General features: G+C 40.6%; 1 protein-coding gene across 2 annotated transcripts in view; it reads left to right on the forward strand.

The window, feature by feature from the left end:
• Positions 1-5,188: 5,188 nt before the first annotated feature.
• itga3b (integrin, alpha 3b) overlaps positions 5,189-26,325 on the forward strand; it is a 34,560-nt gene continuing 13,423 nt past the window's right edge. Inside the window, exons 1-6 of one of the 2 annotated variants that reach the window (XM_055004605.1) lie at positions 5,189-5,557; positions 21,659-21,786; positions 23,892-23,974; positions 25,003-25,252; positions 25,459-25,557; positions 25,669-25,873. In XM_055004605.1, the coding sequence (XP_054860580.1) occupies positions 5,382-5,557; positions 21,659-21,786; positions 23,892-23,974; positions 25,003-25,252; positions 25,459-25,557; positions 25,669-25,873 (941 nt within the window). In that variant the 5' untranslated portion in view covers positions 5,189-5,381. The remainder of the gene's footprint in view (positions 5,558-21,658; positions 21,787-23,891; positions 23,975-25,002; positions 25,253-25,458; positions 25,558-25,668; positions 25,874-26,325) is intronic. The other variant, XM_023273191.3, reaches the window with a different exon arrangement.

Raw genomic sequence — 26,325 nt, forward strand, 5'->3', positions numbered from 1 at the left:
ATGCAATCCCTCATCCTCCACACTCCCACCCCTAAATGAGCAACAAAGAAGATGAAATGCTCAGACCAGTTGTTCCATGGTATATATTTAGTGCAAACATACAGAATGTGGTCCAGTTGTGGCTGTAATTGTAATTCCATCCTTTGTTACACCGAGCTGTATCCCTGGATTTATGTAAAAATGAGTCTGTAACTGATACAAGAACTTGATACAGAACTGTGGAGGAAACATGTTAGATGACTGAATAGTTCCTCCCTTCATACCAAAACTTATTGGAATCTAAGCCAGTGTCATTTGTTTCCGTGCCGTTGCGAACATTTCTTAGCGGAGATATGGCTGTGCCCTCATTATGGACTGTTCTGCGTTGGTGCGATACTGACTGCTGAGACAAAACGCTGAGAGTTGACTGGAAAAAGCTTATGGAACAAAATGGCATATTATTAGATCTTGCTCATGTATCATTCATATTTTCTTCTAAAATTAGATTTCATTTGTGCCAGCCAGCTTAAGTTACAACAAGAAAATATGGAGTTCATTGTCTTTTGTCTCCATGGGGAGTGCAAAAGTTCACTTGACATTCTGCAATTCAGCAAAGTGCCAAGGAGCAGCCGAGGCACAAACGTTATCTCCACAGTAGCACAATAGCTTTGGCACTGTTATACAGCCGCTGACTATTTGTGCACTATGTGTGCATAAATATATGTAGGTTTCTGTGGTAAATTCCTGCTTTATTAGACAGGACTGAGTAGATTATGTTTAATTCCTGTGAAAGGTCATTTGAGCCCAGCTAGAGTCCTGGCTGGAGTTTAAACAGACCACACTGTCCTCCACAGACACTACCACCACTCAGAACATACTGGCTTCATAGCAACTCCCAGCTCCATGGCAACGGGCAGCTCGGCCGTCACCGTGCAGCGAGGACTCGGTGTGAGAGCGTGCTGTGTTTCATATTCAGCCAATGTCCTGCTCTGTATGTTCTGTTCCCCCATTCCAGATAATGTGGATTAATATTCATAGAAATTCAACATCTACTTATTCCGAGGCTGCTGTTATTGTGCTGTTTTCATTCTTGCGAGACTGTATTGAGCATTCTTGCCTTTTCCAAGTCGCTGCCTCATGTGCAAGTACAGTACAAGTCTGAGAGAATATGTGTAATGGGACTATTATAATGCACTCGGTCTACAATGGCCAGTCCATTTCTACTATCACACGTTCACATCAGGAACTCCACATAGCATCCACCCACCCCATCCCATCGGTCTGTTTCAAAGGGTGCCTTCAGAGCCATTCGGGAAGTACGACAAACCGCAAAGCAGAGAACGACGATGTTATAAGTACGTAGGCCGAACCCACTCAATTAAATGGATATTAAGAGGCTGAAAAACAAACATTGGAATAATGAGAAGTGGGGGAAATGGGTAAATTTTGTTTCCCTTTTCTGGGTGGGGGGCAGTATGGTGATGGGGGAGGGAATGGTGGTCGGTTTGGTGAGAAAAAAAAAAACAACAGGAAACTGGGAGATAAATTGCAAATTACATTCCATGTGTGTTGTGTGGGCTAAGGGCTCCAGAGCAGGGGAGCAACTGCATTCGGGTCTTTGTCTTCGGTTCTCAGAGACTGGTGTTGGCTTACAGTCGGGCCCGGGGAATACACATTTAAAGGCCGGAACTCTTTTTTTTTTTTTCCTCTGCTGTAACTCAGGGCAGGGACTGAAAGTGAACTAAATTCTCTTGTGCCAGAAGTTACCAGATACAGTTTTTGTCCCTTTTAAATTTGCATTACTCCAGTATGAATAGTGATTTACAGCAAGCTGCCAGTGCAGTTACACACCTTGTACAAGCTGGAATCTTTCTGTGTCAATATACAGGGACAGAGTTTGTCAGGATCATCTGTCACTTTTCCAGAGTGACACTTTTCAGATGTTATAAGGGTGTGTCTCAGACCTAAAGGCTTTAAGGATCAGGTGCTCTCCAGCCCTTTCAGGAAACGTATAGGATCTGCGGCATAATAAACCAAAATAAAAAGGGAGGTCAGATTGCTGGTCTATTGTTCTGTAGTTGCTTTAAATTCCTCTCTGCGCATGTCTCTCTCAGGACGGTTGTCGTCTGCCGAGTCGGGGCACTCAAGCTCTTTATTTGCGTGATTGCATGGATCTGTTTAATGTCAGCGCTGTGCCAGATGCCTTGATAAGGTCACAACAGGATGTTGACACTATACACTGGCATGTTGTGCACTCACCTTTAGAATGAAATTTACTAGCTAGATAATGTGAAAATGTAAATACAATACAAAAGTTAAGCTTGGATTAACATTGAAAATGTGTGCAGGGGTGTTCAGTTTAGTGGTGAGAGTCAGACATATGGCCTTGATCAAAGATATGAGGCAGATTTGATGCTACATTACAATCCATGGAATGTAGTGTAACCTGTTGAGTTTTCTCTGCTTTGTTACAGACATATATGTAGTTACTCCATCAAAGAACGCGGTGGAGTTACGTGATGATCGGCGTACATTTGTTTGTGAGTTTATCTGTGCACAACATTATCCAAAAACGGATTAAAGGATTTGGATGAAGTTTTCAGGAAAGGTCAGAAATGACACAAGGACCACCTGATTAGATTTTGGCAGTGCTGCGACTTGGTTAAAGATTTCTGTATCATTGCGAGATAGTGGCATGGCGTCACTGTAACCATGACAACAAGTGAACGCTACGTCAGCTGCCTGTTGACGATCACATGATTGTGATCCTACTATAGATCCACTACTGCGGACTTATGGGGACTTATCCGTGGGAAATCATACAACAACTGAGCTGCCTTGTTGAGTACTGCGCTCTCTGAGTGCTTTTCTTGTTATAGACGCTTTTAAAGTCTGACACAGAGCATGCACATAAATAAGGACTTGTGAGCAGTGCCGTAAACTATATTGAAATTTTGAAATACACCACCTGAGCAGAATGCATCCAAGAAGATGAAGTCCTCTACTAAATACCTGAGACTGTTTCTTGATGAACGGTGAAAGCTTCTCCAGTTGGCCTGTGGAATGTGCAACAGTGAACTACAATCCCCATAGAGCTTTATTTCACTGGGGATGAAGGAGAGATTACCTCTGGCTGAGAGAAACTCCTGGAGCGTGAGGAGATGCAGAGTGGGAGCTCAGCTCATCAATTAGAAGAGGTCAGCGACACCGGATTTGAGTTAGGAGTCAGTTGATAAAGCACACATGATGGAAGATAACACATTGCTATGGAGGTACAGGGAAGTAGGGCAAGAGATGGAGCTGCAGTTGGTCTCTTGACACCAAGGGTTCCAAGGAAAGATGGAAAAAAGAGGACCAGGGGTGAAGGGGGGGCGATTCAAGAGAAGGAAAGGATTCTTAAAAAAACTGTGGCTTGTTCCATGAACTCTCTAAAGGGATTAAGGGTTTAATGAACTGCCTATTGGGGGCCAGAAGTTTGAGCAATAGGCAGTGGAGCAAGGCAGAGGGTGGCTGTCACAAGAGTGCTCATGTGAGGACGGGCCATTCGTCTATTAGCCTGGAGGAGTTCAGGAGGACTCACTCCCAGAGTCCCTCAGACTCAAAATATCTCGCTAACAGTTAAAACCTAGATACTTTTGTTAAAAAATCTTTTATGGCATTTGGTGAAGATGATAAGTGCAATGACGTTGACTTTAAGTCTGCAAATAATTATTTTCATTATCGAATAATCTGTGAATAATTTTTTCAATTAATCAATTAGGTTTTGGGTATAAAAATGTCAGAAAGTAGAGAATAATAATAATCAGCGTTTCCAAAAGCCGAGGATGACATCCCACAACCTAGAGATTTTCAGTTTGCTGTCACAGAGGAGTGAAGAAACTTGAGAATATTCACATTTCAGAAGTTGCAATGAGACACTTTTAATTCATAAATCAGACTAATTGGCTTTTAACTGAATAGTTGAAACCTAATTTATTATTCCATTAATTGTTACAGCATGCGATGAGTTTAATATATCTGAGAGGCATATATGGCAAATTCAGATTACAATATCTAACACTGTGCTGATGCTGCATCTAATGTCTCATGTGACTTCACAGTTCATTATGACAATGTTCATAAAACAAACCAGGCCCACTGAAAGAATTTCATAATAATTCATAAGCAAATGAGCTAATTCTAATGCAATAAAAACCCAGTTTTGGAACAGTAAAAGGTCCAATAAAGTCGAGTTGAAGGCTGTACATAAGAATTACTTTCATTGCCAACTAATCCATCGATTATTTTCTTAACTGATTGACTAGTTGTTTGGTAGATAAAATATTGGAAAGTGTTGTTTTGTGTTTCTCAAAGCCAAAGATGGCATCCCCCAACCCAAAGATCTTCAGTTTAATGTTACAAAGGACAGGACGGTAAAAATATATATATTCAAATTTAGGAAGGAGGAATCAGACACTTTCAGAGATTAATTGATTGTAGTTGGCAATTAGTTTACTAGTTGACCACTAATTCATTAATTGATTAATCATTAAGTTTAATATTTTGAGAGTCAAGCACAGCACGTTTAGAATCAGTCACAATATCCAACTGTGTCCTCATGTTACATGCAATGTCTCATGTAAGTTTATATTTAAATGTGGGGGGAAAAAACATATTGAGGTCACTGAATTGTTAGTAAATTCTGGATTGAAACTAGAAAGCACAAACTTCAAGCAATAAACTTTCTGCAACTGCTACACAGGCGTAAAGAACCGATCATGGCGGTTTTTCAATGCATTTGGCAAGGAATTGCTGAAATTATTGAGCCAAAAGCCACAGCATCATAATATTGTTTCATGTATATTGTTTAGAAATAAGCTTTAAGTCATTTCATTATAAGAACTTGCAGATTTTGAGTGATTCGTCTGTCGGTGGGAAGCAAAAACACGTGCGTCAAAGAGAAACAGACAGGGAGCGGAAAGGCGAGATTTCACACCGGTAACCGCACTGTGGCAGAGTGAATGCACTTGTTTCAGATGAGTGGAGGGCAGAGAGGAAGGAGGGAGATCAGGGAGGGCAGAGAGAGAGAGAGAGAGAGAGAGAGAGAGAGAGAGAGAGAGAGAGAGAGAGAGAGAGAGAGAGAGAGAGAGAGAGAGAGAGAGAGAGAGAGAGAGAGAGAGAGAGAGAGAGAGAGAGAGAGAGAGAGAGAGAGAGAGAGAGAGAGAGAGAGAGAGAGGCAGACTCCGACACCTAGGCAGGGACAGTTAGTGCGCAGCGGGGACAGCGGCTCTCCATGGGGAGGTCTCTGTGAGCAGCAGCTACCTGTTGGAGCTCAGTGCGGGAGACCGAGAGCCGTGGCCGGACCCACGCTGATCGTGGAAGCCCGACTGCACTGGAGAAGGGGAAGGACTCACAGCCTAAACATGTCTCCGAGACTATTATTCTGCGCTGTTTTATGCGTGTACCAGGGGACGCGAACCTGCAGCGGATTTAATATCGATGAACGCTTCCCGGTGATCAAAGAGGGGAAAACCAAAGGGAGCCTGTTTGGATTCTCTGTGGCTCTGCATCAGCAGACGGAGGGCTCCAATAAATACCTGTAAGTTGTCGCATGTGCATGTTTTAGAAAATATTAGAGGATGTCGAGCAGGTTACGCGCACCTCACGACTAATAGCCCCTTTTATGCGCATCAGAGAAGCTCATTGTGCACATTTAAGTAAAAAAAACAAAACAAAAAACAAATAACAGCGGTTATGCTATGGAGAGCGCAGCAGTGCGTTTACCACCTGTCGCCCGTTTATAGAGTCCATTTAAAGCTTCCAGAGAGTCCCTTTGCATCTCACACTGCTCTTTTTGTGGCTCCTCTCAGTGTAACAACCTGCTGGACAGCAGAGTGCAGGTTTAAACTGCTGCAGATTTATTTAGGCCTAACATTAGAGACACTTTTTTCACTGTCAGAAATATAATGCGATTATTCTGCATGTGTTTGCTCTAAATCTTTGTGAGGAGCATTTTAAATGAAGTGCACTGGAAACCAGCCACATAAAACCTCAGACAGTGAGCTGTTAGACTGTTGGGCTGTGCTCTACACAATTAGGGCTATTAAAATATTTATAATCCATATTTTTTTTCTTTTTTGCGCACAAATTCTCTATTTCAAGTGTTTTTAGCTGACATTCATCCATTACAGTCTAAGCACCTGACATTGTCTTACTGTTAATGGATAATGAGATTTATATTTAATCGTACCTGCTTTGTTTCTAGAAACATCTGGACCAGGTGAACTGTTCTGAGCAGTAGCTCAGTAGTCTAAGGTGATTCCAATGCGACAAGTGTCCTTTATTCTTTTATCCACCCCCACCCACCTCAGACCCAAACATATGTTTTGATCTGTGTTGCCTTGCTAGTATGTAGTATACAGAGTTTGCAACTGGACGATTGTTGGGAAGTTTCTCTGAGCTTAAAGCGTGAGTTTGAGCTTAATGCTGAACAAGATTTGTGACATCACATTACTAGTTTGGAAGCCGGCGCTGGTTGAACAGACAACTTACACAGATGGGATTGAAGAGCAGCATGAAGACCATTAGCCTGCAAACTATACATTGAACTGTCAGGGATATAAACAGGAATTAAACTCTGGAAATGAAAAATAGCATATTGTTATATTCAGCATTTATAATGTGAGAGGTGTACATTGTAAATATTTTTTTACTCACCTTAGAAACATAAGTTCTCATGGATTGTGTGAAACTAAATTAAGTGAACTTGGTAAAATAAGCTCATTAAATGTAAAATATTAACTTGAATCAACTAGTCACACACTATAGTTGCAAAAAGACTTGCTTTCTTTTACATTTACAAGTTTAAAGTGTTTCTTCTCCATTTACCATTTTTTAAATTTATTTTTTTTAACATAGTATAAAGACAATCTGTCAGGCTGCTCCTGGTTGTAGTGTTATAAACAAGAAGTCTGACTGATGGTATACTTTGTCATAGTTAGAACTGCTTTGATTCTTATGAAAGGAACAAAGACACACAGCAAGTTTCCACCAAGTATTTCTTCTCCAAATGCCAAAACAAGAGTCCCTGGGAAATTCTAATTCTCTAACAGTGCATACTGGGAAGTCTGCTTATGTGCTGGTTTAGTTTCATAGAAACTTAAATTAATGAGTTGAAAGAACTGTCAGCTGTTCATTCATTCAATTCATCATTTTTAAGTAAAAATGGCTCAAGTTATAAGAACTTGTGTTTTTAAGTTTTTAAACACCTTCAAAATATAAACTAGCATTTGAATAAACTATAAAATGAACAAAATTCATATATTTACATTAAGTAAACTCGATAAGACAAGCTGATTTGACTAAATTCCTTTTTGATGTTTTACTCTTTCTAAATTCTAAGGCTATGCATTCAGCTAGACAGAAATGTGTTTCCTAATAAACATGTTTACTGGCCTGTAACACTGTGGGCTGCTATTACTAAGACATATACAGAGTCAACAGTGCTTGAAAGAATTTACATGAATGTAAATGCTTTTGTTTTAAGAATATGCCTAGCTGATGTTCGAGGACATGAATGTGTCTGACACATCTTTCCTGTCTTCCTTTACAGCGTCTTTAATGAAAGCTCTATCATTGTTTAGTGTAGGATTTCACTCGGCAGATTACAGTGGAACCCTTCATCCTTCCGCGTTCACGATCACACAGCATGTTCACAACGTGCTGTTATCTGTGTCCTCGTTCTGCTTTGAAGAGTGAGGCAGGAAGAAAATTGCAAACTAGAGCTCACTTCCTCTGTCTTGTCAGCAGCAGCGAAGTGAATCAGAATGTAAAGTTTATCAGCCTAATCTCTGCAAAGTGGCGGGTTGATGTGCATTACAGAGATTTCCCCAGTTAGTAAAGTGGATAGCAGTGTCCAGCTGACATATGATCAATGTGCCATCTTGGCCTTGTCCCCAGAGGGATGGAGTCACCATCCACAGTCTGAAACCCAAGTAGAGGACCACATGGCTTGGATAATGAGACTGCTGGCCTGTAGGGACTTGGACGTTGTGAAAAGACTCATCGGTAGAAGCAAATTTGTGCTTAGTTGGCCTATCTGACCTGGCCAGTCTGATTTGGTTAGCATGTATCTTTTAAAACTAATATGGGGTGACTATGATGCTCACATCTATACAAAATCCATAAAGCCTGTCAAGATCAATGAAGTCAGCAGGGTTGGTGGTGAAATTCAGAGTATGCCATTTTGTCCATTTTAATTTGGTGACTTTCAATTCAGTTCAATTCAGTTTTATTTATATAGCGCCAATTACAGTTGAAATTGTCTCAAGATGCTTTACAGACCCGTATGCCTGAACCCCCAGAGCAAGCCTTAAGGCGACAGTGGCAAGAAAAAAAAATCCCTTTTGGTGGCTTCATTTCAGAAATTAATGGCACAGACATTTAATTCAAGAATAATAAAATTAGTTTGTTCAATTTCTTGCAGTAAATGAGAACACTGATGTCACTGTCATGTCTGCTGTAAATTTAAAGCTACATAGCTTAGCATAGAGACTGGAAACAAGAAGAGCTAAGCTAGGCTAACATAGTTTAGCTACGGAAGTCTAAAGCTCACAAACTACAACAAAAGGCTAGCTAGTTTTCCCTGGTTGCAGTGGTTATGCTAAGCTAAGCTAACCTGCTGCTGTCTGTTGTTTCATATTTAGGCTAGCGTGTGGCTGTTTTAATTATATTAGGCTTCGTATTTAACTTTCTCAAAGAAAGCAAGTATTTCCCAAAATGAAAAACGATACTGTTGCTTGTGTAATGATCCTTTGGAGAAAAACTTTCTTACACATACAGAAGCAGCTAATTAATCAGGGACCCTGAATTAATTGTGACATGAATTAATTCAATATATGGATGTGAATTTTGACTAAATTTGTCAGATTTGTTATTTACAGTGACTTGTCACCTTTTCCTTTGCACCAGCTTGACATTATCGAAGCATGTGTGAGGCAAAAAAAATAAATAAATCATGGCATTGATATCAGCAATTTAATACACAGAAGCTTAATTTTTTTGACTAACGTGATTTTTTTTGGTGCATGTTAGTGTTAGCCTCACAGAGTCAGACTGTTCTCTAGTGCTAAAACATTTCTGTGTAGAATGATCTGGCTGCACCACATCATCAATCTGCTATCAGTACAGATAAAGCAGTGGTGTGGGTGTATTTCTTTAAATAAATCACACCTGTTTGGACAGGGCTAAAAAAAAAAAAAAAAGGAATGGCTGTTTTGGTGTTGCATTGTTTTGGTGAAACATTTGCATGCATGTAGGTGAGAACTGACATTAAAATGGGTAGTTGACTGTCAAAACTTGCATTTCTGCTTTGCCGAACCTTTGACAAAACTTGAAAGTTTCACTGTGTAAGTTGATAACTCAGACATAGTTGTTGTTTCCCATAGTGTAGGGAATTCAGAATATAGTAATGCATTAATAGTGGGAAGGGAGGAGAAAGCGCATGTCCAAAGACAAGCTTATACCCATAGTCTACATCTAGTGAGTCAGACTAGGTCACCTGCACCAAGGATTCTCCAATTCACTTTGAATTTCTCAGTAAATGCGTTTTTTTTTCTCGTTGTCAGCTCATGAGAAAGACCTTTCTTCTCATGAAATGTTTTGGTGTAGTATGTCGATCCCCTACAGTGGAATCTCCTTTTGCCACAGTGTACTCTCTATCTGCCTGCACTTGTAATCTGACGCAGACAGCAAGTCACCAATGCTCACTAAAGACAGTCTTCCAGCACTGAGCCTGCTGCCCCCTGTACATAGTCTGTGATTCTGTAAAGACACATAACAATGTGCTGATGTTGTCTCCCATGTTTGAGCTGGACTGGTTTTACAGTCGTGTCTGTTTCCTCTGTATTGTCTGCTTTCTCTTGTGGCCTCAGATCTGTCTCACTGCACCACAGAGCTGTAAGTGACATGTTTTCTCATCACTGAACTGCTGTGAATATTTGAAAAATGCAAGAACTGGGCTAATAAACCAGTTGTGACATGTGCAACGTTTCAAGTGGCCGTTCTTTGTGCATGCTTGAGTCAGACAGAGTTCAGGATAAAAGTCAAGACAGAGGGTTTCCACTCCCACTTCTGCAATAAAGTTTTTCCTTAACCCTTCTAAGATGTAGGCTATTATCCAATTAGTCTGAAACTAGCAGTATATTTTGGCTGAGCTGAGGCAATTTATAAAATGCATTTTGAACTGAGGGGGGTTCCATGTCCAATTAGAAGACCCACAACATTGCTTCTTGTTGGGAAATGGCTGGACCTGAATAATCTAAAAGCTACCTGAGGCCAATTTGTACCGGGTATTCTCCTCTCCACTCCCTCTCCCTCTCTCTTTGAATCACCAATTTAGGGTCTTAGAGATTTTTTGCCTGAGAAGGCTTTTTTTGTTCTCTGTTGTGGGGAGGAGGGACTGGGCAGTCAGCTGGCCACCTATTGGCTCTTCCAGTCCCCTGACCCCACGGTATGCTTGGAATGTATTACCCTTCTGTGCACAGTCACAACCTGCCAGGTTTCAGGTTGAGACAAGACGGGTGAGAATGATGATCCAGGGACCACTGGGGAACACACACAAACCTTCCAAATTACAAACTTGTTTTGTTTACCCTTTACTAGAAAAAGTTTCCTCTATTTCATCGATGGAAACCCCTGTGAGCTGAGAAAATTATTTAGTTCCACTGACTAATGAATATTTATTCAGAGCTGAAATGCATTTACTTTTCCAGAACATCTCTGTCTGACTACAGCAGCCGGAGGCCGTGAAAGTCAGCCATTTAATTTGACGGGGCCTTCCCCTTTCTGCTGTGAGGTGCAAATTAAACTGCTCTGCCTGCTGTAGGATTTATAGACACCTACAGTTCTGATGTTCAGTTAGAACATGCACAGGAACATGCTCGGTTTGTTTGGACATGATGATCTAATTCCTTAAAAAAAATCTTTCATTTGCAAAGTTAAAGCAGTGCAGCTGATGATGTCAGTGAATGCTCACTTCATAGTGCTAAACTCCAATTTTGGTCTGTTAAATATAATAAGAAAATAAAGACCCCTCATCAACGTGTCCATAGGATGTTTTTATATGATCGAGGTCATGTCATGGGTGAAATAAGGAGTCGACTGAATTCCTGTGAATTTTCATCATGAAACTCAAATGTACCAACGACTGTCTCAACAACACAAATTCAGAATTCCATGGTAACGTACCTAAACAATCTCATCAACTTGCAGATAGGGCTTTCTGTATCATAATCCTTCTCCAGAATCTCTTTCCAGTTCAAACATGTACGGTTGTATAACTTCATTATTTGTAGGTTGCATTACAACCTGCCATTGTGCAGTGTAGAGTAGTTTTCCATTGTTTGTCAGTCATAGGTGAGCTGGTGTGCTTGAGCTGTAGCACACTCTTAGTGAAGCAACGGTGTAGAGGTACAGCTAAGCCATTTGAAGGCAGGAAGGGATCCTATTAGAATGCGCACCTTTCACACACAGAAATCAGTTTTCAGTAGATTAATTAATGACCAAAGACTAACTTTAAAGTTAAGACGAAAGACATTAGAATCTTAAAACCTCTGTGGTGGACTTGAGGGGTGATTTCTCACTTAGCTGTAGCAGTAAATTTCCTTTGTTGTATAAATTGCAGTGTACTTCAGGGGTTACTAATTTTTTAATGACACATGTACAGCATACTGTGTTAGACCAAAAAGCTTCTGAATGTTCATCGGAACTGTGGCTTAATGTATCCAATGTAGATACTGAAATAAAATACAGTTTTTGGTTGACAGCGACAACGTCTAATGTTAAAAAATAGATTCTTAGATAGATTGTAATTTGAACGGAATGAGCTCATGTGTTATGTGCTGGAGGAAAGTGTGATGTAAAGGATGGGTATGAACTTGGTCATGATCCAACATTCCTCATTAGACAAGTGCTAGTGGTCTTTGTCCCTAATGTAGGTCTACCAGAGCACTAGTGTCATGCCACAATGAAGCACTTTCAGCACATTTGCTTCAGTTGCTTTTGAAAGGAAGCCAACAGTTGCTCTAATAGCTCATAAGTGAGAGTTTATAAAGCATTAAAAAATGAGCTTTTAGTCATTATTAAATGCCAATAAAGAGTATCTTATTTAAATGATATTCCAAACATAAAAAATATGAAAACAAGCTGGAAAAATAATAAATAGTCAGAAAACCCAGACAAAGAAGTAGGTTTGTAGGTTACAATCAGGCTAAAATGGTTTTAAGCAAAGCCAATGCAATCTGTACAAGACCTCAGTAGAGTTAAGTGCAAGTCTGTCCGTGGTGATTGGCCCTAATCTTTAAGGTATTTATTCACTGTATCCAATCAGTTGGTAATGGCATGAAATGCATTTTGTGTAGCAGCAGAGTGAATGACGGCTTCTAATAACACGTTGAAATGGATCCCAGCAGGACCTCAGGCCTCCTGCTAATCTCCACAGAGGAGATTCTCAATGGTGGGGCTTTCATTGGGAAAACCTGCAGCGAGGACTGTTTCTATCTTAACAAAACTGTAAGAGATCCCCTTTTCTCCCCCTGGTTGTACAAATGCCCTCAACAGCATGGAAAAGGAGCTGGTACAGCTCGCCTCTGGGCTAATGAGGGCTATCTGTAGCTAGAAAAACTATGTGCTTCAATACCTTTTCCCTCTTCACAGCATTTTTCATCTTTGAAGAGGGGAAATGATTCTGAGGTATCGGTTTACAGCTGGTATGTGTCCGGGGAAGTCGGTTTATGCGAGCGTTTTTAAAGATACAAAATGAGCTGGCAAAATTATCTGAAATTCCAGCCGTTTACTTGTGATAAATTACAAAACTAAATGAAATATATAACAGTGAAAGATGGCATATCAGTCATTGGAAGTTTTCCAAGGGGCCTCAGCAGGTAAATGCAGATGTTCCATGCACACACCTGCACCGCTTTTATATAGGCTGAGTAATATCTGAGACTTGGCACTTAGCAGGCACGCTAGTGTTGCTGTCAGCTTCAGTGCAGCATTGCATATTGCGGCCGTCCACCTGTATACCCCACCCCCCTCCACCCCCTCTTTTACATACGACTGGGGTCACAATGTTAATGGAAACACTGTTACTGATACTGTGAGTCTCTTGTGAATTCAGGCTGCATGATGTACGCTGCTGTGTTGCAGGGTCACTGACAAACATGTGTCCAGACGCACTCCAGCTGTGTGAGGCTTTGCATGTGTGTACTCCTCTTTCTTTTTGGCTTTTGTGTGTATTTCTCCATGTCAGTTTGGTAGATAGCATGTTTGTGCGTGCTTGTAAATCGCGTGTAGCAGCGCTTACATCACACGTCTGGTGGGCGAACTTACACGACCGAACTTGAGCCAAAATAACATTGTCCTTGCCAGACAAGGTTTTACTTGTTGCTAATGAAAAGTGAGTTAGTTTATTATCAGGGGATGACCTGCCATGTTTAATTTGTCAGACTGGGGTTTAAATGAGTTTGCTCTCCTGTTACTGATTCACTGAAGGCAGATGGTGGTCTTCAAACAGGATGTTTGTCCAGCTGAGATGCTCTGCTACACTGTCTGGGTGTCTGTGTGCAGGTGCAGACTGATATTTAAATTTATTTAGAGATTTCATTCTTTTTATTAACAATTGTGTCTACTTCAGAAATGCCCCATTGTTACAAAATTAAAATTTATCAGCTCAATAAAATTTTTTTTTATATTTTTATTCCAACTAGAGTCGACTTGGAGCAGTTTGTTGGACACAGAAACACAGTAACACATTGTCAAACAAATGAGCTAAATCTGAAGTAGAACTCTAAATGTGTTGAAAAATCCATGAAAATATATAGTAAATAGTATTGACTGATTACATACACTTAATAAAGAAAATAAAAGATGCAGTACAAGTCATACACAATGATGACAGTAACACATTTCATCTGTTTTCCATGTCTGTGCAGCCTCTGCTTCTTTGCTTAAAATAAAAAGACAGGTCATATAAGGTTGAAAGCAGCCTCAGAAGACTTGACAGAGGGGAGAGGGCAAGTTAAAAAACAGCTCGCTTGTTTTCATCTCAGCCCTGAACTTCAGGAGCAGTCAGTGATCTCAGGAGAATGAGACAGAAAAGCGAGCATTTAGAAAAAAATACATAAAGAAACAAAAAAGAGATGGCAGTGCTGACGTGCTCTGCTACACTCTGTATTCTCGATATGTCTCCTCCCTGGTGGAGTTTGTTTTTTATGAAACTACAGTTAAACCTCAACTGTCCTCTGAAGGGAGTGCAGGGTGTGCACACATTGCCTTTCACTCTGTGCACGCTGGTTAAATATTTACCCCCTTCATGCTGAAGTCTTCACAAAGAGATGCAGAGTGAAATCTGTTCCATCTTGTTGGACCGTAGATCTGTAACATAGATGTTTTTGTGTGCTGATGGTTGTAATGATTAAGTTGTGGTTGGATGTTGTTGTTCGTGATGGAATCTTAGACATATATACCGATAATATACTAATATCTTACAGTTGTAAGGCACAAAAAAGCCACAAGAAGAACAGATGGCGGTGAGTCTGGATGGCCAGTGCTTTTCCACCTACATCAGGTGGATTTATCATTGTTTGACCACAGATGACTCATCCGTTCACCAGGTTCTTTACGTGCAGAGATGTATGAAGTGTGCTAACAACTAGGCGTGCTTATTGTGAATAACCTGATTGCAATGTGCCCACTCACCCCCGCATATTGTTTAGTGAGAGAGTTTCCTGAAAGTACAATGAACTTATCAGTGTTGCACTACAGTGAAACCTCAATGGGTGCAGAGAAACACTCACATTTATCATGTGACTTTATGCCATCAGCACAGTGACAGCGGACCCCACTGTAACACATCATGTCTGTCATATCAGCCAGCTTCTCATCTTTCATCGAAGTCATTACGTCATTATAAGAGCATAAAAAAATCTCCTGCCCACTCTCTGCTTGTCCTTTTACTTAATTCAATATGAAAATTGAGTCGCCCTATTCAATATTGTCTCCATTTATTTGCTTAGAAGGTCTAAGTGCCGATGTTTCCCTGGAATCAATATGAGTTGACTGTAGTGCAATATCCTTATACAGTCCTGATGCAGTCGGTGAGCATGTGTGCTTTTTTGTGTATCTGCATGTCTGTTGGTGAGATTTTAAGATTAAGGGTGAGGATTAATATCATTTTGTGCATTTGCTCCTTGCCTGTACTTGTTCAGTAATTTGCTGACCCACCTTGTGTTGCAGTGGGAGTCATACAGAACGATGTGCAGGAGCTCAACAGCCTGTAGTTTATTATGATGTTTTCATCTTTACCTCCAGGTGATGCACCTGCATAGACCTCACCAGCAGACATGTTTAATTGTACAGAAATGACCTCATTATGAGCAGCTTCCCTTTTCAGGCCTCTGTGGTCATTTAGGGAAGCAGATATGTGTTCTGTATTTGATGTGAATCAACATGACATCTCACGTCGTCAGCGGGTGAAGTTTAGTTCTCCAGTTTTACACAACCTGCACTGAAAATCCTCACATATTTCATGAGTTTTTGTAATAAGTTTAGTTTTCTCCTTATATCAGTGACTCTCCACTGAACTGCTGATTTTCACTGTCCCTCCATCTGTATTCTCATCCATTAACACCATTATAACAAAGGCAACAACTGCGCATGTTTACTTGTTTCAAATGAGCCTTGCAAAAGTAAACTGAAGCATTGCGTTTTAAACTGGAGACACGATAAACCAGTGGCCACATGACATAGCAAAACAGAATCATGACGGGTTCAAGTACGTATGTTGGTTGTTGTGTTTACTAATTGATGCCCTGTGACCTCATTCTGCTAAATTATTGCACTGAATTTGTCAGCAGTAGTGTACAGGATTGTAGACGGGTTGAAATTGAAATGGATACAGAGTAATGAAGATAAAGATAACGTTAAACTTTTTTGATCCCACAGTGGGGAAAGTTCACTGTTACAGCAGCTCCAAAGGAGAAAGTAGGAGAAGATAAAGGCAGTACAAGAATAAACTAGAAACACACAGTGACTTTAGGGATTGACTGTATAGCTGCATCTGGGACTAAACTGATTATTAACGATCTAGAAGACCAATAATCAATATACATTTTAGGAAAAAGTGAAAGTTTTGGTGTCATTTAGAATATCTCAAACACAAAACTTCTTTCAAGTTCTTTTGTTTCAGTGAGATAGTGCTATTGGTGGATTGCTCAAGACTACAGAATGGTGACTATAGATAAGAAAAGGCGGCTGCATTAAAGCTAAAGCAGTGCATTGTTCAATTATTTTACTGGTAACTGGTTCAAAAATCATGAATACATAATGGGAAAAATGCTAACTATCAAATTCAATGACTGGCAGGTGGATGGTCAGTCAACTCCTGTTGCATATAGTGAATATCTTTCTCAGTAGTTTGTCTAGTGGGAGTTCATGCCTGTTAGTGAAAAACGGGCCCTGAGGTTCTCTGAACATGAACCTGCAGATTTTTTTTCTTTTTCTTTGCCCTGAGGGCCACAGCCGCACCCTATGACAAGCAGGTTGCCGTAAGCTTTATCTGGAAGGTGATCAACCGCTTGTGCAACGCTGACATACTCATTCACAACAGCCATACAGGACGCACGCTACACAAATACAGTGTGTTAAGCAATGAGCGAAAAGCACAATGTTCTCACTTTTGCTCCTTTTTTTTTTAAACTCACATTTCCTTTTTCCATCTAGGTCACTTTGTCACACATTTTCTCTCACTTACCCATTTTTAAACATTTACATTTCTTGACGTTTAGGACAAGGGTTTTTGAAGGTGAAAAGCTGTGTGACTGTTATATACGTATGTCATGCGTCTTATGACAGTCCGGTTCAAACTGGATTCAGATGAAAATGAATGTACTTGTCCTACACACTGTCTCCTCCTGTAAATCTTCCAAAAGCCTATGAGTTGGAGAGGAAATGTCATCCAAAAGGGTTTAGTCATCTTTAATTAAGTTGGATTTCCTGGTTTCACTGTTGTTGGTGTTATTGTGACTCACAAATAGTCAGGTGGGGGGTAAGAGCGTAGAGAGCGATTATGGCTTATTTCTAATGAACCACCAAGGGGTTATTTGTGTCGAGTCTGACATTTGTTTACTAAACCAACAAGTCTTTGATAGATGGATAGACTGACGTCTGTTTGTTTAGCTTAACACCACTGATATGGAGTTACAGTAGTTCATCTAACTCCCTTCTTCTGGGATTTTCTTACTCCTGATGTGAAGAATGCAGCCGCGCTCACCTTAGCTGGGTGTGCTTGCCATAGTAAATGTTTGGTTTAGCCAGCCGTTTCGATCACTTGTTAGGCAGAAGGGGCGAATTTCAACATGTCCTCAGAGTAGGAATGCAGCTGCCCACCCCCCCGCTTCCCTCGGCTGGGCCTTTGACAGACTGTTTATGAGGAGGTGATGAGCAGGGAAGGAGATAGGAGGAGAGCACACAATGTTGCAGTTGGAACAGAATGGAATATGAGGTGTGCTGTCATGGTCTAGTCAGCTCTTTGTGTCAGGTTCATGTGGGCAAAAGAGGCTGCCAACCTTCTTACATAAAAGTGAGAAGATGTGAGTTTATCAGGCTAAACACAGCTCTTTTTAGATAATGAAAAATTTACTTTTGGACAAAGGTTTTCACCTCAGCAGCAATGTGAAGGACATTGTAGTAATTGGTTGTTCGGTCTGGTTGGGTTGTTTGTTGAAAAGAGGAATTCTTCATTATCCTCCTTCATATATCCATGGTCATCATGAGACTAGACAGCTCATATTATTGTTAAGCATTGTTTAGCGTTTTAGGAAAAAAGCTTATTGACCTTCTTGTTAGACGAGAGGACTAATATCGCTCTTATTGCAGTAAATATGAAGCTAATGGGCACTGCTGTGGCTCAGGTGTCCACTAACCTGTTCAGTCCTTGACTGCTCCCCATGCCAAAGTGTCCTTAGGCAAGATACTGAACTTTCCTGATAGCAGATGAACACCTTGCATGGCAGCTTGGTGTGTGAGTGTGCATTAGGACTGAAGGGTTTGGGGAAAACAATTTAAACCCTGGGTCAAAGTAAACGTCAAATTTATTTAAAAAGAAAATTTGAAAAAACGAAACTTGAACAAAAGTGCTGTACAACTGATATAGCAGGCCATAAAACGTCATGACTTCAAGCTAAATCTGAATACAAAGATGCCAGAATAAGATGAATTAAAAAGGTACAACACCGTAAAAGATGGGTGTTCATACATGAAAATGAAATAAGGAGCAGCCACTGCAAAGGCTCGATCGTCTCTGTTTTCGTGCCTGGGTCTCGGAACATCCAGAAGCATCTGTTTGGTTGATCTCAGTGCTCTAACTGGTTTATGAAGATCTACGAGTTCTGCTAAATAAGGTGACACCAACTCTGTTAAATCTTTAAATTCTAACAATAAAATCTTAAAATCAATCCTAAATCAGAGAGAAAAGCAGTGGAGTTAGGTCCATACACATTGAGCCCATTCCACTATGTGCTTTACGTCCACATAGAAGAAATTACAGTGGCCGAACCAAGTGGAATTAAAGGTGTGAATAGCTTCCTTAGGGCAGAAATAGGCCTCCTTCACCTTGGCTAAAAGTCTTAACAAATAATAGTCCCGGCCTCTGAGGTGATCTGTGGGTCAATTTTGAAAGAACTGTCAAAGATCACTCCGAGGTTTGTCACAAAAGATCGATTGTATGAAACTAAATGGCCAAGAGTAGCGTCAGGGTCATCCAAAAGGTCCAGCTGACTAAACATAACAAATAGACTTAAACTTTCTCAGCCTCAGAAAGTTTAAGTCCATCCAGGGTTTTATATCTTTTAAGGAGTGCAGCAAGGGCTACAGAGAATCGATGCCATTTCTCTTTACAGATACATAGCTTATAATCTAAATTGGAGCTCATGTGATTTAACAATTACATTGTTTTAAATCTCAATTTCCATTTGAGTGCGATTGTTTGTCCGACCCTTATGTGTGAATGAGTGAATGAGAAACCCATTGTAAAGGGCTGTGTAGAACCTGCCTGAAGGTTAAAATGCATTAGAGGACTGGAAACAGGGTGAGCTAACCAGCTACTGGCCCACACATGAGAGGAAATATAAAATCAAAACAAATTACCTTATCTCCCGAATTCTGATGAAAGTAATCCTGTAAAGTGTACATCAACATAAACTTACACAGTAAGACCTGCTACCTGAAAATCCTGCTGATTTCAGGTCTGTCCTCACTGTATGTCAAACCTCATGGCGTCAGTCAGCTGCATTGAATTTCCACAACAAACACAGGCGACCCACGTGGCTCTGCTCAGACACTGAGATGGTGAGAGTATGTTTATGAGGTTGGATTAACAGGTCTTTTGCTTCAACCAGAACTCAGCCAGCAAAGATTGACCGAGCCCTTAAAGCACACGTGACTAGTGCTGTCCCACTTCTTAATAATTTCTACTCAGTGTGAGTAAAGTTCACACTGAATGCTGTTGATAACACACAAAGGTTGCTCACTCCCAGGCTTGGCCTTGTGCTTTCTTTCTGCATATAAATGCTTTGCATAATTCCCCATAAGGCATTGTGAGGCTTGGTTTTCCCACAAGACTTGTTAACCTTGTAAGCTGGCGTTTTGAGACACTGTGTGCTGCTCACAGTTGAAAAACATTTTGGGTGACCATGATTTTTAATTTAATAGTTATAGGAACAGAAAAGTAAGTCATGTGTTCAGAAAAACACAGTTACATTATTTGTAGTATGGAAGCACAGATGCACATACATGTACACAGATGTACTGAAGAATGGGTCTCAAAAGCCTCACTCTGAGGCTCTTCTCCATATATCTGTCAGTCCCATTCACTACTGCAAACCTCTGTGGAATCTTAGTTACTGTCTGCATTACTGAATGATTTCCCGAACCAAGGCCTCTTCCTCCCAGTCCACTGGAAGCTGCTGCCCCTCAGAGGCCATCTTGGCTCTTCCTGTTTGTCATCACACACCAAGATAACTGATTCATTGCTCATAATGCCCATCTGGTAGCAGAAAGAAGGGATAACCTTTCTGTTTCAAATGACACAAAGCTGGCTGGAAAATGTCAGTGTTCCTAAAAAGCAGAAGAAAATGATACTTTCTTCTGAAATAGTCCAAGGACCATTTGACTTCTAAACATGGCTGCTTTGTGTAAAGAGACCAGATTGGGTTATATTGTGTGTCGCAGCCTCTGACCTGAGATCAGAACATTTGTCACCTCCAGATGAACAACTTTCAGTTAAGGTAATAAGATAATTAAATCTAAAATCAGTGGGATTCTGCTCTGATGACTAATTCCCACGCTAGGACAAAGTTTGTCTGAGTCTTTTCATGCCCAGGTGGCACATCAAAGAGGAAATATTTCTGTCTGGGCTCTTGATAGGTTCTTATGATTAGATAGCAAGTAATAAAGAGGCATGTTGTCAATGTAAGTTTGTGTAGTAATACAGTCAGCTATGGTATAGTGGTAGAGCCTGGTACACATTGTCACTGTGTTTATATAGTGGTAAACAAACTATGTAACAATATCTCAGCATGCGTCTCTCACCAAGAACAAGGTTTTGCAAAATCTGTAAAATTTTCATGTTTATCCTCAGACTTTAGCAGCTTTCCACATCTTTCTGTCATGTTCCACCTCCCAAAGCAAAAACAAGATCTGTCTTGAAGTCGGGTTGACTCATGAGAGATGTTTTAACTTGGGGGCACAATGACCTTACTGTGAAGGTGTATTTTTAAGTCTACACCCATTATCTGTGTTTATTCTCACTTATCAGTGCGTATACGAGAGGCAGCTGCCTTACAGTTGAGGTTAATATGCTCATAAGCTTGACTCACCATTTTCCATTTTCCTCTGTTCACCACTGCCAGTAACAATGGTAGAAATTCAATGTCAGAACTAAACCAGCTATGGATGTTTTTCGGAAAGTTGGAATGAAATGAATGACCCACTTAAATTACACACTCAGACTACACCAGTATGAGCTTTTGTTTCCGGACACACTACAGCAGGTTATATGTCAGTCACACACACACTATAAACAACACTGTCCACACCTTCCACCTACAAAGTGGAGCTAATTAATCTTTTGCTGACGGTAAACAGTGTGTTCCAGCACAGATCACTGGAGAGGAATAATCCCTGTACTTCAAAGTTGTGTGGAGTGTTAAAAGGCGCTGATGTAGGGAGTGTCTGTGTGAGTGGACAAAAAGACTGGTTCCATCACCAAGAGGTCACTTTGTGAGTCTGTTTTTGTATGTGTGGTGCCCAGACTTGTCACGGGTCATGATCTGACTGCTTCACTCTGTCTTTGGCTTCCTTTTTTGAAGCTGAATAAATACACAGTGTCTCAGGTGTCACCTATAATTCCTGTATTTTATTAGGGCAAACTATCCCACTGTTGAATGCTGGATGAAAAACACAGTGTATATTCAAATATACTAGAACTTGAAGCTCTAGGATACATTTTCTGTGTTTGGACTAGAAACACTATCTGTTAAATCGTCTGTGTCGCTGCTACTGTCTCTGCTTTGTATCGTCTCCAACACCATGACACAGTTCTGATATTATCTAATATTTTCTTTTTCTGTCTGTGTGTGTGTAGACTTCTTGCAGGAGCACCCAAAGAGAAAGCCCGATCTCTTAAAAATGTCAACGAAACAGGTGCCGTCTACTCCTGTCCCGTTACCACAGACTCCACAGACTGCTCCAGAATGGACCTGGTCAGCACAAGTAAGCAGAGCTCTCTGACGTGATTAGTTGTTTTGGTATTTAACAGGGGAATGCAGAGTCGCAGTATTATAACAGATTTGAGTGAGCCCAAGGAGTTAGCACTGATGTGAAAACATGACTAGAGCCATGTCAGCAGCAGTGTGTATCCAGGAACAGTGTGAGAGTTGCATTCAGCTAAATTCTAATAAGAATGCTTGTGTGTTCACATTTGCATATTTAGTAGGTTTAATGTTTACTCTTTGCAGCCTCTTAATTTAAATGTACATCTGAGGCTGATGGAAACGTCAATGGTTTTGCAAGTACTTCTTGAATACCAAAGTATTGGACAAAGATTCTGTGACCAGATGGTGGCACTATAGTCGATAAAAAAATCACAAGATCACCAATGGCAAATTGAAAATTCATTCTGATAAGCAACGTGAATATTTTCACAAGATTTCGTAGAAAGACATTCAATAGGGGTTGACAATCACACAAAAGTACAAGCTCTAGTGGAAAAGTTAAGGAATCACAAAAGGAATTATGTTTCATCGTTTGGCAATTGGATAAGTCTGTAAAAATAATGTGATGCCAAACCACCCTGCAGTTGTTTTGATATTTCCAGCTGGATAAAATGTACATAAAATATGGATGTAGCCATCGGGATGCCACCCAGTTGTTTTGTGGACTACTGTTTTGAGGCCCTGAGTTTGGAATTTAGCCATTTTTATTGTCTATTTTACTCTAAATAAGACCATAACTGACAAAATGAAAGCCATACTGTACTAAATTAGACTTTAAAATAGTGTTTGAGACCATAAACTCATTAAGAAAACGATTACTGAGGTAATAAATCAAGTGAGAATTAGTTATTTTCTCAAAGACTTCTATTTAATCTGGGTTCTTTTCACAGCTAGAGGAGTTGCCCCCTGCTGGCTTTTAGAAAGAACGCACTCATCTTTTATATACATTTATATACATTCTGTAGTCTGAGCCAAAGTGCATGGTGGACTGCAAAGCCGGGCTAGCATGGCTAAAAAAACACTAGAATTATTTTGCACATAAGCAATCAAGTGATATTGTACATCATTAAACTTGATTATAACATAATTGCCAGATTTCAAGCAGCAGAAGTTGACATTTCTTAAAGGGCAAACTCCCCCAACTCTTACATTAGCAACAATTTGCCCAAAAGCATTTTTTTGATAGACCCTCCCTACAACACAGATAAATTTTTCAAACTCCACATTTCCAGCTTGTAATATTTTTTTTTTTGTAGAAAAAGAACCCCAAGCCTTAACAACTCTAGTGGTAATATTAACAGGCTGAGTGGTTTTCCCCATGAAACTGACCTTAATATGTAAAATGAGTGTTCCACAGCAGCATATGCAGGTACTGAAGTGTAGTTCCTTGCTTGTCAAGTGAGGAACTGAAAAGGATAACCTACAAATGACAAACGGCTAACTTCCTCTTCTTACAGTAAGGACAGAGCTGGTTTGTCGAATAATCTCTATTTCCCTTCATGCCTCATAGCATTCTCAATCATTTGCTGCACCTACTGTATGTGACGAGCTCAAACATTCAAAAACTCTGAAAGTGCATCATTTCTTAATTGATGGTTATTAAATGATAGACTTAATCCCCCCTTCCGCCTCCATACATACCCTCAAGGCTACAAGCAGAAACCATAATAGGAGGATTCTGCATCACTTTTAATGTTGAGGTTAGGAAGGCTGCTGCTGCAGTCACAGCGCATTTTTGTGGTTAATATTTGTCGGGGCATGATCCAGGCTGAGTGAAGCTTCACTGTTTGGGTTGGTTTCCCTGTGACTATGTTCATGCTGAGTGTTTCTTTCAGTGGAATAGATGATCTAACATGGTGGACTGCCTACTGTCGTGATTCACATTAGAAATCTGATTGTGAAACTTCAGCATTAAAGCTGTCTAATCTCTTCATAAAACACAAAGCAGGGAAACAAAGCATGGTTTATAGTGTCAAAAAGAAATGAAGGCGTAGACAGTTGAGCCAGTGCTTGTGTAATTAGCTTGCAGTCAGCACTAACTTGCTTGGCAGTTTCTAACTTGTACTTCAAAACTTGACCCCAAGCCATGTGACACATCCACAGCAAATCCGTCCGAGATGGTGGAGGGCATGTGGTTGGGCGTGACGGTGGCCAGCCAGAGGGGTCAGCTGGCAGGACGTGTGCTGGTGAGATGACACCCTGTTTTATTCTGTTAGTTTAATATGCAACACAGCAACACCGAGTATCGAGGGGCTGAGAGGACACCCTGGTTATTTCATTATTTAGTGTCATAGACGACATATTGGACTTGTTGCAGTATTTATTTAATTTGACATGGATACAGGGAGGAAATGTCATGCAGAATTACGATCAGGGTAAAAGTTAGGTTTTCTGGAGAGATTTTGAGATGAATTGTTCATAAATGTTTTCTTTGTTTTTGGAGCAATTTATCAGAATTTCTCCTTGGGGATCAATAAAGTAGGTCTATTATATGCTTTTCTATTAGGGGATAGACAATTCATCAATACAGTGGTACATTATATAATTTCCTCTATGCATTATATATGGCCAATGCATACATTGTCACCAAAACATGCAGGAGCTCAACACGGAAAAACAGTTGGAATCATCAGTTACTTCATGACTCCCTGCAATGGCGTAAAGAAAAACGTAGCTCCCATGGTGGACAGTGGGGAAAGTAAAGCAAGATGAAATTGAATAATGTATCAGACACACACACTGACACCACATTTCAGTGAATACATAATTCATTCCTGCATTTGACCTTTTTAGGGATGTTTTTTCTTCTTCAGTCACATAGATAACGTCATGTATCATAGATGATTTTAGTGTATCAGGTATTGCAGAATCAATGTATCGCGATGCAGTCATCGTGTGCAGTTGTATACCACGATACTATCCTGTATTCTGTCTTGATGTATACATGCATATTAGTAAACTAACTATTGTGACCTTCCGATTTGATTAATTACAATTTGTAGTGTACTGGACCACACATCTGACACTATATTAATTGCTGGAAGCTGCTGGCATGAAAGCAGCAGCCTCTACTCTCTTCTTCAAGCCTCTTTGTCATTCATTTTCATTCAGTTTTAACAGTACTGCATGCTTTAGTTTGTCTTTATCCAGTAAATGGTGTCATTTGTCGTTATAACAGTCAGTCTCTACGTTCACACTCCTTTTTGGTGTCCAGGCATGCGGGCATCGCTATGTGAAGATCATGCAAGGCGGCACAGAGGAGCAGCGGCGGATGATAGGAAAATGCTTCGTGAGGAGCAACGACCTGACCTATGACTCCAACGATGAGTGGCAGACTCACAGTTACGAGTTCTGCAACCCCGGCCTCGACATGGATTTTGAGGGCATGTGCAACATGGGCATCTCAGGCGGCATGACGGAAACTGATGTGTACGTGGGCGCGACGGGCAGCTACATATGGCAAGGTGGGAGCTGATGCCGAAAACTGTGTGTTTTGTTACTTAATGCTGAAATAATGAGCTGGTTTCACTGAGGGGGGATTAAAACTCTGTGCAAGTCTGCTGAATTCTGGTGTTAGTCTAGCACTGGGATTACTCTCTGTCTGGGAAACTTGTCCATTGTGGGTGAAGCTGATTTTAAATTTGCTTTCTGATTCTGCTTCATTATAAAGGAAACGTTCACGTAACATGGAGAAACCCAGATCCAGGCTATGAATGGGACAGTGCCGACAAAGACTTTGGACAGCTGAAAAAACGATACAGTTATATGGGTAAATATTGGTTAAAATGAGAAATAACTGGGAAGCTTTAATTGTAAGTGACTTTCATCTGCTTTCAAGATGTTCTCTTTAACTGTGAATCTCAAATGCGTTCTTCCACAGGTTACTCAGTTCTTGAAGAGCAGAAGCTACTGAGTCTTGATGACTACACAGTGGTGACAGGAGCTCCCAGGTACGAGTCCAAGGGGTCCGTGATGTTCGGGAGGAAGGCCGTGACCAACATCGAGCTAGTGCAAATCCTCCCCGGCGAACAAGTGGGCTCTTACTTCGGAAACAGCCTGGCAGTCACCGACCTCAACAATGACGAGTGCGTTTCTGCACACCAGATAGTGTGAAACTGATTCTTTGATATTGTATATTTAGAAGATAGGCACATCATTTCTTGTTTGAACCCCATACTTTGCAAGATGGGAATCAAAATAGCCGTCAAATGAACAAGAATCAGTGCATCAAGGTTAAACTGAGCCAAAGAAAACGGCTGCTTCTTTCTGCAAACTCACAGATCGAAAAGAAGAAGTGTTATGTTTTCACGTGTCTGTAGGTTGACTGTAACTGTATCTGTATCTTCAGCTGTCTCATGCTCGAATGCTCTGTGGCTATGCACTGCTGTGTTATGCGGAGAATGCACGACACTGATGTACTGAGAGAAGAAAACGTGTCCTTTCAGCAGCTCAGATAAGGTGTTCATCATGACATCATGGTGAATTCACGTGCCTCCCTTTAATGCACAAAAGACACCTGGTGGGTGTGTAGGATTAT

Source organism: Amphiprion ocellaris, chromosome 18 (genome assembly GCF_022539595.1).
Source record: "Amphiprion ocellaris isolate individual 3 ecotype Okinawa chromosome 18, ASM2253959v1, whole genome shotgun sequence".
Lineage (NCBI taxonomy): Eukaryota > Metazoa > Chordata > Actinopteri > Pomacentridae > Amphiprion > Amphiprion ocellaris.